The 16624-nt window shown below is 56.7% G+C and overlaps 1 protein-coding gene across 1 annotated transcript in view; it reads left to right on the forward strand.

Moving 5' to 3' along the window:
• The window catches only part of spen (spen family transcriptional repressor), a 36639-nt gene that overhangs the window by 17977 nt on the left and 2038 nt on the right, over positions 1–16624 (forward strand). The window contains exons 4-14 of the mRNA XM_066690538.1: positions 3914–4074; positions 4305–4505; positions 4854–5005; positions 5332–5457; positions 5777–5890; positions 6566–6679; positions 7060–7160; positions 7461–15369; positions 15550–15954; positions 16095–16289; positions 16425–16583. Coding sequence (XP_066546635.1) covers positions 3914–4074; positions 4305–4505; positions 4854–5005; positions 5332–5457; positions 5777–5890; positions 6566–6679; positions 7060–7160; positions 7461–15369; positions 15550–15954; positions 16095–16289; positions 16425–16583 — 9637 coding nt within the window. The remainder of the gene's footprint in view (positions 1–3913; positions 4075–4304; positions 4506–4853; positions 5006–5331; positions 5458–5776; positions 5891–6565; positions 6680–7059; positions 7161–7460; positions 15370–15549; positions 15955–16094; positions 16290–16424; positions 16584–16624) is intronic.

The following is a 16624-nucleotide window of genomic DNA, read 5'->3' on the forward strand; positions in this document are numbered from 1 at the left end:
GTAGTTACAGGATCAGGAGAAGTTGCGGTAAAATGAAGTGCTAAAAATATAGTAAGAATAAGTAATTCTTAGGTGTGATGGGGCAGAATTTAATAAATTGTCTATGGGCAAGAGCGCAGGAGATCAGTCTGCTGTGTCACAGGTACAGTCTGAACAGACTTGAGTAATTGTAGGAAGGTGGTCCGGTACTGTGCTGTCCTGACCTCTGTGGGAAGGTTGTTCCTCCACTTAGGGCTCAGGGTGGAAAAGGAGTGGGAGGGCAGTGGAAAGGGGGTTCTGTGAGTCTTTGTGCACCGGAAGACTAGAGTGGTTTGGAGGGTGTGTAAGAAGAGGAGTCCAATATACATTCATCCTGGGACTAACGAGTGTGTGTGAAAGAATGGGAGATGTATAATACTAATTGTATACATGTGTGCAGCAGTGTCTGTGATGTGCAGCAGAGTGTGTCAAGGATTCCTCGCGTAATGCGCGTCACTTCTCTGAGAAAGTAGGCCAGCCCTTCCTCTCGCCGCTCCTGCTGGGTAATGCGCTGTGTTCACAGACTCTGCTCATCTTCTCCCTGCTCCCTCCTGGTTGATGTGGCCTCACATAACCACGCTCACTCTGAAATATGTATGTATGTGTGTGTGGAGATGTATATATAAAATGTGTGTGTAGGGGAAGGAGGTCACTCCCTGCTATGACGGGCTAAGGAAGTAAAATCTCACATCAACACTGACTAACTCATACACTGATAGCCAGACTGCAGAAGAGGATTATATTCTCAGCCCAAAAGAGTGCTGCGTCACAGGAATGTCACGTCATCCTTGTGTTCCTGCTCCCACCACTAGTGTCTGTGGGAGCTACTCTCATACTAAGCCTGCTGTGGACAAGGCTATGCCGCTGTGCTCTGGGAGTCTGTCTGCTACACTTTATCTCTCTGTCTCCACCCCCCCTCCACCTCCATGCCCCTTTCTTCCTGTCCCTCTCACTCTCTTCCTCTCTGCCCCTCTCTCTTTCTCTCGATCATCTTCCTGTGCTGGGTCAGGGTGATTCCCTGTGTGAGGGGGGTGTTACTCGAGCTTCTCTTCACCATTACAGTAAACAGTAACCAGAGCCTCAGTGCCTCCCTGCCCCTCAGCTTGGGGAGGCCTGCTCTGTGCCTGCACTGCTGAGGCACAAACAAACTCATGCACATAGCTAGACTAACACTGTCCCAAACAGATCGACAGACCAACGCACACTCTTACACACACATACCTTCTATTGAACTCTACTGCATAATATATCTGAGACATTGAAATGTCTGAGTTATTGTGAGCATACACAGTTCTATGTGTGTGTGCGTGCGTGCAAGCAAGTGTCTGCAAATGTTGTTCGTCCGTCTGTCTCTGTGTGTGTGCCCGTGTCCAAGTAAGGGAGAGAGTATATAAACCGGTCTTCCCGAATCGTAACATAGACTGGACTCCAACTTCTCTCCCTACACCTCGCTGCTGCCTCTGTGGCAAGTACTGCCTGTAGAACAAATATTCACATAACTCTCGATTGTTGTCGGATTTAAATTAGTTTTTGTTTTTTTATAGTTGTAGATTTCCTTAGTGAGATTAGTAGGTCATGGGGAAGTGGGCTGCTGTTCAGACAGCAGGGGTGACTTGTGCATTCCCTGGCACCGGATGCATGTCGAATTGTGCCTTCTGCAGGGAGAGCACACCTTGATTTTTTTTTGTGGATATCAATTGAAATGTGTGAGCAACACAAGAAACCAAGGGGGGTGCAGGAGAGAGAGCGATCGCGGGAAGAAAGGAGGGAGAGTGAGTGTGCTCTGTTTATGTAGAGAGATACAGCCGGCCTCTTCCACAGTCTCTCTGGCTTTCTTGTTTATGCGCCTACTCCCCCTCCCCCCGCCTCCGTGTGATCCGGTCTGAACTGGAATTTTCTGGCCGTTGCTGGCTGGCTGCCCACTCCCACAGGCAGGCACTCCGTCAGCGCCACTTCCTGTTTGAGGAGAAGAGAAAGGGAGCGAGGGACAAGGGGGGCTGTTGTGGGCTCTGTGGTAGTACAGAAGTCTGTGGTTAATGGTTCAGTTGATGAGGGAGAGTGTATCCAGTCTTCCCCCCCACTCCCCTCCTCTCCCTCCCATAGTACCAGTATGGTCTGTCTGCTGGGTCTCATTAACCCGGATGTACTTGTCAGAGAGTCAGACGGCAAGGACAACACAGCCTGGGAGCCGACTCTGCACTGCATACATACAGAGAGTGAGAGGAGAGAGCAAGCGTTTTCTTAAGTGTTGAGAAGGGGAGAGAATTTACTGCCTCTAGAGTTTACAGAGGAAGAGAGCCCTTTGATGGTAGACACTACTACAGCTGCAGTGTTAGAGTGCTGTGCTTGTATTCCAGGAACTGTTACAGCACAGCGATGTCTGGGTCTAATTTTAATTATATTTGTATATTCTCTTGAGAAATACCGAAGTAAAGATTGAGGTGACTTGTGTGAGGAAATAATTTAAATCTTCTGTGTGTGTGCATCTGTGTTTGAGTGTCTCAGTCTGTATGTGTGTCTGAATGTCTGTATCTGCGTTTGCATGTGTATGTGATTGTGTATACGCAGTGATCGGATCCCGGTTGTTTGTGTGTGTGTGTGTGTGTACATGTTCCCAGGCATTTGAGTCTAAGGTTCAATGACTAGCCAGCCAGCTGTCGACCCCCCACCCCTTCCCCCAGCCCTGTGCATCTCTTGGGAAGGGGGTGTAGCTGGTTTAGGAAATGCTTAATCAGTTTTCTGTGCCAGCAGGTGTCTGAGTGTCTCAGGAAGGGGGAGAGGGGATAGGGAGACTGGGAATGGGAGGAGTAGGTACAGGAGTGCAAGGAGAGGAGGAGGTGGAGAAAGGGTTAAACAGAGGACCGGTGTGGGGGGGGGGTGCGCAGTATGTGAATTGAGGAGGATTTTCCTGCATTACACAAGCAGGACAGTAAGCTGCTTACTGATCCATGTTCTGTACAGGCGCAGGCTGGGAGACTCTGGCTTTCCAGAAGCCTAACTGACAAACGTTGATTTTCTCACACATAAACACTGTACAACGTAATCGGGTATGCAGAGGTGTAATGTTACTTAAGTCAGACTACGACTACTACGAATACTAATAATAATGAATTATAATAATCTTAGTTGTCTAGACCAACTCCCTCCCTGCAGTTCTCAGTGTCCACTCTGCAGTGTGCCTGGATAGTTTGCTCCACACCCCACTACTCTATCTGTTTGTAGCCCCCTGTGTGGCATTGTGAGGCAGATCAATTGGGCCTTCACTCAACAGCCTTTGATCCAGAATAAAAACACTCAGTTCTTTGACTCAACTGCTCTCTGATCTGCTTTTTCTCTTTGTCTTTCTCTATTCCGCTCTATTTCTGTATCCCTCTCTTCTTCTGCTCCGCTCTCTTTCTCTGTCTCTGTCAGTCTCTCTGCTCTGCTCTCTCCCTCCCTCTCCCAGCTCTCCTGTTTATGCTCCAAGTAGATGCTTTGTGAGTCAGGGGTGCCACCTGGGGGAAGAAAAGTAGAACTGTAATTTATTTTTAGTTATTTTTCTCATTACACTACCAACTAAGAACTGATTTTTTTTATTAAATCCAAATCTTCCTTTGTATATTACTGCCTTGGAAGTTCCATGAATTTGTGTGACACCGAATATGTAAAGTCAGCTCTGTATGTGTGTGTCAGTGAGCGTGCATATTGTCTGTGGTAGGGACCATTGTTTAGGTTTCTTTGTTACTGCATGCTCTGTGTTGGGGACAGCAGTTTGTGTGTGTCCATGGCTATTGGTCAGTGTTTGTGAGAGTGTGTATTTGAGCATATGCGAGTGGGACAGTGTGCATGCATGTATGCGAGTGACGTGTTGTGTGCGCTGTGCGTGACGTGTTGTGTGCTCTCTGGTCTCTTCCAGCAGTGACTCCAGCAGCAGCTCGAGTGATGAGTCGCCTGCGCGCTCAGTGCAGTCAGCCGCTGTGCCCGCCCCCCCCGCGAACCCCCCCCCGCCGCTGGACAAGGATGAGCCACGCAAGAGTTTTGGTATCAAAGTGCAGAACCTGCCCGTCCGTTCAACAGGTGAGCCCCCCTTGCCATGCCCACACTTGTGCCCACCTGCAGTAGGTACAGCACAGTCTAATAGTAAATATGAGGAGTGTGGCATTGAGTAGAAGAGTAGCCCAGTAAAGTGTAATACAGCTATCCAGTGCTCAGTGGACCAATACTTTGTAATTAACTATAGTACCTTATTTTATGATACAGTACTGTTGTATACAGTACTTCACATTACAACTCTCTCTCCCTCCCAGACACCAGTCTGAAGGACGGGCTGTTCCATGAGTTTAAGAAGTATGGGAAGGTGACGTCGGTGCAGATCCATGGCGCCTCGGAGGAGCGCTACGGCCTGGTGTTCTTCCGCCAGCAGGAGGACCAGGAGAAGGCCCTGAGCGCCTCCAAGGGCAAGCTGTTCTTCGGCATGCAGATCGAGGTCACCGCCTGGAGCGGCCCCGGTACGGCCCACCTTCGCAAGCTGTTTCTCTCTCTCTCTCTCTCTCGTGCCATCCCTCTATCCCGCTCCTTCTCTTTTCCACACTGTCCTTCTCTCTCTCTCTCTCTCTCTCACAGTATTCAGCTCTGTCCCTCTTGCTTTCTTGCTCCTCCGTCCTGCTCTTTGGCTCTCTCCCTTGTTCTGTTTTTCTTTGATTACTCTTTCCCAAGTTCTATTGCTCTCTCCCTTGTTCTTTTTTCTTGCTTGTATGGACTCTCACTCTCCCTCCACCCAATTACTTATTCCATAGCATGGTCTGGATTGGAAAGATAAAATGTTCACATTTGTAATAAATCCCCCCCCTCTCCAGAGACGGAAAGTGAGAACGAGTTCCGGCCGCTGGACGAGCGGATAGATGAGTTCCACCCGAAGGCGACGCGGACGCTGTTCATTGGCAACTTGGAAAAGACCACGAGCTACCATGACCTGCTGAGCATCTTCCAGCGCTTTGGAGAGATAGTGGTGAGGCCCTGTGGCATGCTGGGAGCATACAATTGGACACTAACACATATACACATACATAAATAAACTGTGTGTGTGTAATGGTGTGTAGAAGAATGAGAGTGAGCGTGCGTAGGAGAGTGAATGTGTGATGTTCTTTGGGATATTATAGCATGTAGAGGATACCAATACCTATTTATCTCTGTGTGTGTGTATATATGTGTATGTATATGTATATATATGTATATGTGTGTATATGTATATGTGTATATATGTGTATATATGTATATGTGTTTTAACCCTTCTCTCTTTCTCCACCTCCCTCTTCCTGCCCTGTGCTCTCCCAGGACATTGACATTAAGAAGGTGAATGGAGCCCCGCAGTATGCCTTCCTGCAGTACTGTGACATCGCAAGCGTCTGCAAGGCCATCAAGAAGATGGACGGGGAGTACCTGGGCAACAATAGGCTCAAGGTAGCGGGCTTCACTGGTAGAAAAGTGGTGGTTTGTAGGAATTTAACATGTATCTCGCAGTCCTAATTTGTCAGTAGTAACACTTATGTGCAGCAATGTAACTGGGGGTGGTAGCAGTAGAATTGGGAGTCACAGTAGCAGGAAGCCTGTAGGGGGGTATTAATAATTAGTACGGTTTCTGAGTCAGTGTGCTGTGTGTTAGTATTACAACTGTGAGTATTGACGGAGTACGTGTTGGTTGAGTATAGACCGTGTGCTGTCCTGTGTGTTGTTAACTACTGTGTGTATTGACACTGTGCTGTCTGTGTCCTGTGTGCAGCTGGGCTTTGGGAAGAGCATGCCGACCACCTGTGTGTGGCTGGACGGCCTGGCCTCCAACATCACAGAGCAGTACCTCACACGTCACTTCTGTCGCTACGGCCACGTCGTCAAGGTCAGTGTTCCCCTGCAGCCAGTCCATGCGCTGCGTTGTTCCCCCGTGTCTGTACGGGTCTGTGCTTGTTAAGGTACAAAGCTTCAGTTGAAGCAACCCTTCGGATCCCAGTGAATCAGGCACCCCAATGAGCGCTTCCAGTAACAGTGTAGACTCTCAGCAGGAGACAGACCCGGGAAGTAAAGTCACTGACACAATGTCTGTTCGTTTATCTTCGTTTATTGAAAGTTTCACACAGCCTTTTATACATCTACAAGCAATATTTCAAAGGAGGTTCGGGGCTGTCCCGAACCTGGATGATATTTTCTTGGCATGTGTCCCGGGGCAGTTCCGAGACACGGGAAGCAATAATTCATAAGGTATTCTTTATAATTGGGGAAACAATATTTCATCCAGACATGGAAGCACTGGTACCAAGGACACAGCACACTATACTGATAAGAACATGTTATATAGTTTTGGTTCGTTAACTAAAGAATGTCCACGGCAGTAGAAATTATCTCTATCTGCCACACAGATAAGTCTGAGAAGAGAAATCCAAATAAGAACAAGGAAACCCTTATAAGAGCAAGTTTTAACTAGTATCTTACTGGAAAGCAATTTTACCCCAACAGTGCTGTCTATGCGGGGCCTTCTGTGTCTGTCTGTAGCCTCACTCCCTGTGCTGTGCCCCAGGTGGTGTTCGACCGGCTGAAGGGAATGGCGCTGATTTTGTACAACAACATCGAGTATGCACAGGCCGCCGTCAAGGAGACCAAGGGCTGGAAGATTGGGGGCAATAAAATCAAGGTGAGTGCAGGGTGGGGGCAGGGGTGCTTTTACAATTCAATTCAAGAAAGCTTGGCTGACAGCTCCAGTGCTCAGGAACAAGGCAATGGCAACAATGCATACAGTAGTTAATGCATACATTTTAAGAACTGAACCAGTATTGAGACCTTTTGATTTTGTTCAGATGTTAGTTGTCATTGGACCCAGGGTGCAGAGTCTGCCTCTTGGATATTCAAATGCAGCCCTGATGGTGGAGTGCTCTGTGCCAGCAGGTTTTGACACTGCGCTGTGTACCAGACTCATGCTCACAGTGCAGCCGTGTGGAGAGGAGCTGTGCTGACCTCCCAAATGTATTCTGACCTTTTTTTGTTTTGTTTTGTTTTCTTCCGTTTTCTTTGCAGGTGGATTTTGCTAACCAGGAGAGCCAGATGGCTTTTTACCGCTCCATGCAGGCATCTGGCCAGGACATCCGGGATTTCTACGAGATCCTGTCTGAGCGCAGGTGCGGCGACTGCACTGCGGTGCTGATTGAATAGTGTTGAATAGCAAGGCGCAGGAGCCACTGCTCCCTGGTCATATTCTGACAGCAGGCAGGAAACCCACATAGTTTTTCTTTTGAGTTGCTGCATAATTAAGACTTGGTTATAAGTGAGTTAATGTGTGTGAGAGAGCATCTGTATATGAGCATAATTCCAGTATGTATTGTAGTATTGACTCCGAGACTGTTGTGTAAAATTCACTAGTTAAATATCAACTCATTTTCAGTTCTATCAGCATTCACTGATCTGTTCTCTGTCTGCAGAGACGAGCGGCGGCCTCCCTATCACGAGTACTCTGCGGAGCGTGTGTACTACGAGAGCGTGCGCACGCCAGGCTCATACACTGAGGACCCACGGCGGGAGTACCCGGCCCGCAGCCGTGAGTTCTACGCTGACTGGGACCCCTACCAGGGTGACTACTATGACCCCCGTTACTACGATGACCCCCGCGAGTACCGGGAGTACCGGGACCCATATGAGCAGGACATCCGCAAGTACAGCTACCTGCAGCGCGAGAGGGAGCGCGAACGGGAACGATTTGAAACGGACCGTGAGCGCGACCATGGCCGCCGCACCATCGAGCGCAGCCAGAGTCCCGGCCACCCTCGACGGCCCACCAGCCCCGCCGCCTCGCCTGCGCCCTCAGACCGACTGCCCAGTGACTCTGAGCGCCGCATGTACAGCCGCTCCTCAGAGCGCAGTGGCAGCTGCAGCTCGCTGTCACCGCCACACTACGACAAACCGGACAAGACGCGGCCTGAGCGCTACCTCAAGAGCGACAAGCCGGAGAAGGAGCGTGGGTTTGAGGAGCGCGTGGACAAGGACAAGCGCCCCAGCCGCAAGGACAAGGCAGACAAGGGCGAGAAGCTGAAGCTGCGCAAGGTGAAAGCGCCATCTCCCAGCATTCCATCCTCTGAGACCGACCCCGAGCCGGACCGTGAAGCCAGCCCTGACGCTGCGCTGCGTGGGAAGCCCAAGCTGCCTGCTAAGGAGAAGGACGGCTCTAGCAAGACCCGCATGGACCTGCCACCCTGTGTGGTACAACTCACCCGGGTCCGGGAGAAGGAGGGGAAGCTGCTGGAGCAGCCTGGTCCAGACAAACAGAGGTTGAAAGGGGAGAATGATAGTGTTCGGTCTCCGCCCCTGCCACTGCCCCCACCGCCCTCATCCGATCAAAAGGGGGGGCTCCTGCCCCGTCTGGAGCTGCCAAAGGGGGAGCTTCCTAAGGGGGAGCCCCGTGGCAAAGCGTCCAAGGAGAAGGGCCTGGCAAGCCAGGTCGAGCTTGTGGACAAGGAGGGCAAGGTTAAGCCAAAGAAGCACCTTAAGCCCGAGCCCGGCTCCGACAGTGCCAGCTCGCTGGACTTGGACAGGCTGGAGGCGCGCAAGCGGCGTTTTGCAGAGGCCAGCGCCAAGTCAGAGCGGCAGCTGAAGAGGAGTGTCCAGGAGGATGAGGAGAGACTGGGGCTAAAGAGGCCCGTCCAGGACGATGAGGAGAGACTGGGGCTGAAGCGGGCTGTCCAGGATGAGGAGGACAGGTTGGGGCTGAAGAGGGTGGAAGGTAGCCTAGGAAAGGACCTGGACAGTGACCGAAAGGTTCTGCGCAAGGAGGCGCACAAGAGGGAGCACCGCAAAGCCAGACCCGAGCGGCTTGTCACTGTCTGCAGCCCCAGGGACGGCCAGGAGACCGGCAGCCTCTCTGTGGGCATTGGCCTAGGGCTTAGCCTGGACCTGCAAGCCCGGCTCAGGGAACCTGTGGACGACAGCACTGACCCACTGGACTTTCCCTGTCGTAAGGCCAGCGGATCAGCAGGGCTGAGGGTACAGCACCAGGCCAGCCTGTCCCGCATGCTCTCTGACGACGGCAGCCTGGACCCCGATGACCTGCAGGAGCAACAGCGGCAGAGCCTACTAGACGAGCTGTGCGAACATGGCCTTGCGCAGGACCGGGAGGGCGACGAACGCCCGCTGCTTGACATCGACCACTCTCAGAGCTACCGCAAGCAAATGGAGCAGAGCCGGCGCCTGCGGCAGCAGCTGCAGGAGGTGGACACTGGTGCCAAGCCCGACAAGCCAGACAGCCCACGTGGTACCGACCCGGAGGACTGCGAGCGCCGCAGCCTGGTGCACGAAGTGGGCAAGCCTCCACAGGACGTCACGGATGACTCCCCGCCCAGCAAGCGCAAGAAGATGGAGGCCTTCGACTTCGAGCTGAGCGCCAAGCGAGGTGAGCGCAACTACCGCAGCACACGGCAGCCCAGCGAGGACTCGGAGCGCAGGCCTTCGCCACCCGGCCTACGGCACTTCGCATACCATGAGGACGAAAACGTCCCCCACTCGCCACGTCTGGTCACACTCCCGGAGGCCAAGGACTCACCACGGCCTGAGGAGAAGGACTTCTCTCATCTGGATATGCTGAAGCTTGGCGCATACGAGACGCGCCGGCCCTCGCACCTGGAATTACCCAAGCTGAAGGCGGCCAGTCTGGCCTGCGAGGAGGAGTTGCAGCGCTGGGATGGCCGGCTCAAGCAGGAGCCCCTGCGGTTGGACCTCAGCTTCCCCAGCAGCATCGTAAAGAGGGAAGGCATCCGCAAACGGCTGGTGCGTGAGCTCGAGCCAGGCGAGGTGCCCTCTGACTCGGACGAGGACATCGAGAACAAGATGCACTCTCCTAAGCCCTCCACCTCCTTGGAGAGTACTCGACTTTCCTGTTTCCTGAGGGAGCGGGAGGAGCGGCTGTCAGAGCTGAAGCTGACCGGCTCCCTGGAGAGGAACAAGTTCTACTCATTTGCGCTGGACCAGACCATCACACCCGACACCAAGGCGCTGTTGGAGCGTGCCAAGTCCCTGTCCTCATCTCGTGAGGAGAACTGGTCCTTCCTGGACCGTGATTCGCGCTTTGCCACATTCCGCAGCAGCAAGGACAAGGAGCAAGTGCAGGCGGCGCCGCGGCCCATCCCTTCCTGGTACATGAAGAAGAAAAAGATCCGCACTGACTCGGAGGGCAAACTGGATGACAAGAAGGAGGAGCCGAAGCCAGAGGAGCCGGAGCGGCAGGAGCTGTTTGCCTCGCGCTTCCTGCACAGCTCCATCTTTGAGCAGGACTCCCGTCGGCTGCAGCACCTGGAGCGCAAGGAGGAGGAGCCCGAGGTGCCGGCTGGCAGGCTGTATGGGAGGCGATCTTCGGGGGAGGGGGGGGCTAGTGCAGGGGGGGAGCTGCTGCAGGAACCCGTGGTGCTGTTCCACAGCCGGTTCATGGAGCTGACACGCCTGCAGCAGCAGAAGGAAAGAGAGAAGGAGCAGCGCCCGCGGGAGAGCGACGGCCTTGCAGTGACTGAACGTGAGAAGCAGGATGGGGAGCAGCAGCCCAGAGCCCCGGAGCCTGCGCACGAGCCTGAAGTTAAGCCAGTCACCCCAGTCACCCCAGTCACCCCAGTGAGCCCCACCCCAGTGCTCCCGCTGCTCCGTGACACACCACAGCCTGAGAAGCTAGTGCTAGATGCCCAGCTTACTGAGCCACCACCACCCGTGAGGGAGGAGAAGCCTGATGCACCACCAGAAAAGTTCAGTCCTCTGCTGACCCCCCTGGCTGACACCCTGCCACCTGCCGCCCCCCAAAGTGCACCACCTCCTGAGCCCACCACCCCAGAGCCCGACACAAAGGTGGAGCCCAAGGAGGAGGCACAAGAGCCACTGGTGATGGTGGAGACTGCACTAAGTGTCGAGGCTCCTTCATACCTGGACACCAAGCCCCCCACACCAGGGGCATCCCTCAGTGGCCTTGAACCCGAGGTGGAGACCTCCGAAGTTCCTGGGCCCTCCTCCCCCAAAGTGCAGGAAAAGGTGCAGCCCGGTGGGGAGGGCCGGGCGGGGGAGGGGGAGGTAGCAGAGAGCGAGGCACCGAGGCCAGACGAGCTCCATGAGCCACAGCCGCTAATCTCCGACAATGACACAGAGGTGGAGCCGCTGCCACCCGCGCGGAAACAAGCCAAGAATAAGCGCGCCAAGGCCCCCCCTGCTGTGACACAGGCCCCCCCTGCCCCAGCTGGCACAGAGAAACCCGCCACCCGCAAGAGCGAGCGCATCGACCGCGAAAAACTGAAGCGAGCCTCTTCCCCACGTGGCGAGGCGCCAAGAGCCTCTGACCCCAAGAGCACGTCAAAGTCTCCCAGCCATGCCCCAGACTCTGAGAGCTATGAGCCCAGCCTGCCCCTTGGCCGCACACGCCGCCGCAACGTGCGCTCCGTCTACGCCACACCCGTGGAGGACGAGGCCGCAGGGAAGGAAGTGCCCGAGTCGCCTCGCTTTACTCGCAAGCGAGGCGTCGACAAAGAACCAGCTACCAGTGACATGCCTAGTGCCCCCACAACCCCACGCAGGGGACGGCCGCCCAAGACACGGCGTCGCGGTGAGGACGTTTCGCCCGTGAAAGGGGAACAGATGAAGGCTGAGCCGGAGGAGCCTGATGGCAAGGAGAGCGGTGAGGGCACCAAGACCACAGAGGGCTGGCGCTCGCCACGCACCCAGAAAACTGCCTCTAACCAGGGCTCCCCCCCAACAGCCCCCTCCCAGGGCAGGAAGGGAGGCAAAGCTGAGAGAGTCCCAGAGCAGCCGACTGACAGCACAGGGAGCGAGCCCCCGGCCCCCACTGAGCCCCCAGCCCCTCGACCCAGAGAGGAGCCCACGGAACCCAGCGCCAGGGCTAGGGAGGAGGAGGCAATGCTGCCCGCAGCACTCAAGGACAGGGAGCGGGAGCCAGGGGACTCTGCGGACAGGAAGTTGGGTGAGGGTGAGAAATCTGAGCCCGAGAAGCGTCCCCCCTTGGAGAAGAGCGGGAAAGCCAAGGCTGGCCGCACCACACGAAATGCCAAGGTGCTAGCGCACGACTCGTCCCTGAGCCTGAAGAACCTGGAGATCCGGCTGAGCGTGGATGATGTGAAGGGTGTGCTGCGCAGCGAGGGTGAGCCTGAGTCCTTTGACGCCTCGCAGAAGAAGCCCAAACCCACTGCCATCAAGGATGAAGTCCTGCCCCCCGCCTACCATAAGGAGGCACCGGAGCTTAGCCCAGACAAGGAGGAGGTGCTGTCGGACCCAGAGCCACCAGTTGACCCGGCCGCTGCTCAGCTAGCGCGGCAGATGGAGCTGGAGCGCGCGGTGGAGAACATTGCCAAGCTGACGGAGGAGCCCACCCTGCTCCCTCCATATAAGCAGCCACCGCCCGAGCCCCCAGAGCTGCCTCCCCTGCCCGAGGAGCCACGGTGTCAGATTAGCATCGACAAGCCCACCAACCCAGCCAGTGAGACCGAGCTCGCTGCTGCCATCGACTCCATCACTGCCGAGGACATCTCCACCGATGCGGACAGCTTCCCCGCCGCACCCACCTACACTGCTATTATCCCCCCACCTGAGCAGCTGGTGCTGCCACCCGCTGATGGCATGGAACCAGAGACGCACCTGGCCATCAGCAACATCCTAGACACAGAGCCCGAGATGGGCAGCCTGCTCCCAGACACCAAAGGGGGTGATTCTGCACCCAGCGAGGCCTCTGCACAGGAGGAATCCCCCCCCGGGCAGGCAGAGACGCCCAGGAAGGTCAAACGGCCCAAAGTCAAGAAGACGCGTGCCAGGAAGGGTAGCAGCAGCAGGAAGGGTGAGGCGGTGGAGGAGGGTGTGAGTGAGCCTGAGCCCGGCGCCACCAAACTCCCAGAGTCCATCCCCGAGGACAAGGAGACGCAACGCACCACGTCTGCCCCTGCCCCTGCCCCTGCCCCTGCCGCCACCCCCACCCCCACCCCCACCCCTGCACCTACACCTGCACCTGCACCTGCTCCTGCTCCCACTCCCGCTCCCGCTCCCGCTCCTGCTGTCAAACAGGAGGCAGTTCGGCCGGCAGCAGGCTCTGCCACTCCCAAGGAGGCGGAGCAGCCGCCAGTGGAGCAGCCAGAGTCTCGTGAATCTGCCATCCACACTGGCCACAAGAGTGCCCCCTTCAAACAGCAGCAGGCAAACGAGCCACCTACCCCCTCCCCCAACCCCTCTCCTACCAGGCTCAACACGACGCCGGTAAACAAACTACCTACGCCCCCCCCAGCTGTGCCAGACTGGCTGCCCCGGCCTGAGGACTCTACTCTGCCCCCTGCAGTGCCCCAGGGGCCTGTCGCCAGCCCTGCCGTGCCCGCCGCCACCCCCCCCATGCCCCCAGACACAAAGGCATCAGATGTGGACCCCAGCTCCAGCACACTGCGGAAAATCCTCATGGAGCCTAAATATGTGTCGTCGGCAGTGGGGGGCTCTGTGCCTAGCACAGTGCTCACCACCTCTCTCAGTGAGCCGGTCAGCTCTGTCCGTTCCCAGCCTGAGTCCGAGCCCACCAAGGCCCCACCTATGGAGGACAAGCCATCCCCTCCACTGGCCCCACCCCCCACCACGCTGGCTGAGCCACAGCCCTTTGGGGAGAAGCTGGTGAACTCAGTGATCGCCGCCAAGGCCACCTCAGTCATCAGCCGGATGCCGCTGCCCTTCGATCCGGACGACACGCCGCGCATTTCCCTGGGCCCCCGGCTGCCCAGCATGTCGCTGCCCAAGCAGAAGTACCGCGCCAGCATGAATGACAACAACCGCTACCACATGGGTGCCACCGGGCTGGTGGCGGGGGCAGAGGAGGGCCGGGCACTGGTGGAGAGCACACCCTACGGTTCAGGCCCTGGCCTGAGGGTCAACACTTCTGAGGGTGTGGTGGTGCTCAGCTACTCTGGCCAAAAGACAGAGGGCCCGCATCGCGTCAGTGCCAAGATCAGCCAGATCCCGCCGGCCAGTGCGGTGGACATAGAGTTCCAGCAGTCAGTTTCCAAGGCCCAGGTCAAGCAGGAGCCTGTCACGCCTTCCCAGACGCCCAAGGGCTCACAGACTCCCACAGGCTACAGCCCTGCCCACTCCGGAGGTGTGCTGGCGGGGCAGCCCTACAACACCCAGCCCGTCATATCCTCTGTCAAGCAGGAGAGTCCCAGCACTGACAAGCCCGAGGGCCCCTACCACCCGGGCCCCCAGGGGAAGATCCTTCCCCAGTCCAACAGCCCCCAGGTGCTGGTGTACAACCAACTGGCAATTATACAGCAGCAGAGCAAGAAGGGTGTGGGCGGCGAGGCAGTGTCCCTGAAGGTGGAATCGGGGAAGCCAGCACAACCATCCACTCTCAGCCCAGGCCTGAGCCCCCACCACCCCTCCCTCACTGGTAACCACGTGAGCTCCAGCCCCAGCACCCCCACCGAGCGCACGCTTCCCCACCTGGGTGCCGTGAAGCAGGAGCCGCACTCCCCTCGCACCAGCCACTCACCCTTCCCCAAGGTGTGTCAGCCCAGCGGCAGTAGCTCTGCGTCACCCATCAGCGCCAGCGTGGTGCTTGGCCCGAGCCATCCGATGCCCCAGTACGTGTCCAGTGTGCACCACTCGGAGCAATCCTCTGTCATCATGCCACCACACAGTGTGACTCAGACAGTGTCGCTAAGCCACCTGTCGCAGGGGGAGGTTCGCATGAACACCCCACCTCTTCCGGGCATGGGGTACCCCCTGCGCCCTGAGTCACTGTCGTCTCCGCGCTCTGGCCTGCAGCAGCGCTCCAGTACACCGCAGCCCGCGCTGAGGGACATGGTGCTACAGCCGCTGCCAGCTGGAGAGGATGAAGTGCGGCACTTCCCCCAGGGCCTGCGCCGGCCGCCTGACGTCATGGGTATGCAGGCTGAGTACCGTCTGCACCACGGCGGTCTGCGGCTGGACCAGTACAGCCTAGCACAGAGGGACATGCGCATGGTGCTGCACCATCCCATGGGTGAGCACGGTGAGGGCAGGCAGGCTCGCACTCCAGAGGCCACCGCTTCTTCCTCCTCCTCGTCCTCCATCACCGCTGCCACCTCTTCAGGCTCCACGAAGACCCCCCCCACCAACAAGCCCCCCCAGCCCGGGAAGGATCCCCAGAAGGCAGTTATGGGGGTGCTGCCCTCAACTCATCCCCCCTTGCCCCAGCCAGTCATGGTGCCCCACGGCGTGCCACTGCTGCCCCCCTCTGCTGGTCCCTTTTCCGAATACCCTGCCGTGTACCGGGACATCCGTGGGTACCAGTTCCCCGGGGGCTCTCCCCTCACCATCAGCCTGCCCACTCGCAGCATCACACCTTCACAGGTACAGACTACCGCTACACACATCCATGTGCACTGACACACATACACACTGACGCACACTGATGCATGCTGACAGTCTCACTTACACATGCACACTCCATCACATGCACTGAAACATGCACACCCATCGCTGACTGATCCTTCCCCCTCTCATTCTCTCTCTCTCCCTCCCTCGCTCCAGGGCTCTCTGGATGGGGACCATGGACATCCCAGCCAGCCAATGCGCAGCAAGACGCCTCAGGTGTCTTCGGGTGGGGGGGGGGACCCAAAGACTGCAGTGGGGCCGGAGAGCACGCTTCTGAGGCACACGGGGGCCATGGACCTGCCCCCACACATTTCCAGAGTGCAGGGGGACGCGGGCTCGCCCTCCTACCCGTCCCCTGTGCCCATCTCCTTGAAGCACGACCTGGCCCCCATGCCGGGCCAGAAGGTGGCCCAGGTGGGGCAGGGACAGCAGCAACAGACCTTCCTCTCCACGCCGCCCTCTGCCGGTCCCTCCACCGCCCCCTCCCAGCGGCCTGACACTCAGAGCCTGGGCAAGCAGGAGCACGGACACCGCTCTGTGGACATGGTGCAGCTGCTCACGGTGAGGGAGGGGGGGGTGAAGATGAGTTTGATAACAGTTTAAGAAACAAGAACATTTGTAATAGGATATTTTTAGGAAATGAATGGTTTAGATTGAAACAAACTGTTTGACTAACTGGCTCTCCCCCTCTCTCTGAGCAGAAGTACCCCATCGTGTGGCAGGGACACCTGGCCCTGAAGAACGACACGGCCGCAGTGCAGCTGCACTTTGTGTCGGGGAACAACGTGCTGGCGCACCGCTCACTCCCCGCACCCGAGGGGGGGCAGCTGCTGCGCATCGTGCAGCGCATGCGGCTGGAGGCGTCGCAGCTCGAGGGCGTGGCCCGCAGAATGACCGTGAGTCCGCTGTTATTGTACTTTGTGTTTTATTGTTAGTCTTAGTGTGTGCTGTGTTACTGTGTAGTACTGTGCTCTGTAGTATTATGTTGGACAGTTAGGTGCTGTGTGTTGAAGCTCTGTGCTGTCGCCCAGGTGGAGAGTGACTACTGCTTGCTGCTGGCGCTGCCATGCGGGCGGGACCAGGAGGATGTGGTCAGCCAGACCGCCTCCCTGAAGGCCGCCTTCATCACCTACCTGCAGGCCAAGCAGGCAGCCGGCATCATCAACGTGCCCAACCCTGGCTCCAACCAGGTACGCCACCCCCCGCAGTGTGTGAGGGTGTGAATGACAAA

Source organism: Amia ocellicauda, chromosome 18 (genome assembly GCF_036373705.1).
Source record: "Amia ocellicauda isolate fAmiCal2 chromosome 18, fAmiCal2.hap1, whole genome shotgun sequence".
Taxonomy (NCBI): Eukaryota; Metazoa; Chordata; class Actinopteri; order Amiiformes; family Amiidae; genus Amia; species Amia ocellicauda.